The sequence below is a fragment of the Selaginella moellendorffii genome, unplaced genomic scaffold (genome assembly GCF_000143415.4).
Source record: "Selaginella moellendorffii unplaced genomic scaffold, v1.0 SELMOscaffold_4, whole genome shotgun sequence".
NCBI lineage: Eukaryota > Viridiplantae > Streptophyta > Lycopodiopsida > Selaginellales > Selaginellaceae > Selaginella > Selaginella moellendorffii.
This window is the reverse complement of record NW_003314265.1, coordinates 2,306,088-2,306,784: the sequence shown is the minus strand read 5'-3', so window position 1 is coordinate 2,306,784 and position 697 is coordinate 2,306,088. Positions and strand designations below refer to the sequence as shown.

General features: G+C 48.2%; 1 protein-coding gene across 1 annotated transcript in view; it reads right to left on the bottom strand.

The window, feature by feature from the left end:
• Positions 1–3: 3 nt before the first annotated feature.
• Positions 4–697, bottom strand: part of LOC9654719 (chaperone protein dnaJ C76, chloroplastic) — a 1,697-nt gene continuing 1,003 nt past the window's right edge. Inside the window, exons 5-9 of the mRNA XM_002964115.2 lie at positions 612–697; positions 506–559; positions 409–447; positions 260–353; positions 4–195 (exon numbers count right to left, since the gene is read on the bottom strand). The exon at positions 612–697 is cut by the window's right edge and continues 64 nt beyond it. Coding sequence (XP_002964161.2) covers positions 59–195; positions 260–353; positions 409–447; positions 506–559; positions 612–697 — 410 coding nt within the window. The 3' untranslated portion in view covers positions 4–58. The remainder of the gene's footprint in view (positions 196–259; positions 354–408; positions 448–505; positions 560–611) is intronic.

Here is a 697-nt window from a genome sequence, read left to right as displayed (position 1 = left end):
GCAAACTGTTCAAACTATATACAGTATTTATTAGTATAATTTGCTGTGATTCGAGCTGCTAATTATTGTCTTGTTTGTTATCCGGAAGAATCTGCGTCGGCCGTCCGTAAAATCCTCTCCTCGAGTACTCTCTCCATCTTCGTGCTGCTGCAGCCGCTCGGTTGCGCTTCTCCCCAGCTTGTTTTTCCCATTCTTCTGTTATGCCACACTCAGTTTGATAGATGCGATGAGAGAGGAAGGGCTAGAATGCGAGACTTGCCTGGTCTTGTTCCCATGGTTTGGTTCCACATACCCTGCCACCAAGGATGCATGGAGCTATTCCGGGCGTTCGCAGCTCTATTCATTGCACGAATCTGCAGTGAGAAGAGAAGATGGTTAACTCATTTGGACAAAATGTAGGGAGAGTACCCGGGCTTTTGCTTGCTTCTTCTCCCACCTCGTACTGGCCTGGCAAGAGAAAACATTTCTGTGTGCTCGATTTTGCCTCAAAATGTAGAGAGCTTACCGTTGCAAAAACGTCTGCGGATTGATAACCCATGCCTGAAAGCATGACGCCAACCTGTGAGAGCTCAGTTAATCACGAAGTTATAGATAGCCGGCCAGCCACTTACACTCACGCGCTCCACTCTCCGCATTTCATCCTCTAAAAGAGCGAGCTGAGGAGCAGAAACCCAGTGGATACAGTCCACGGGGCTTT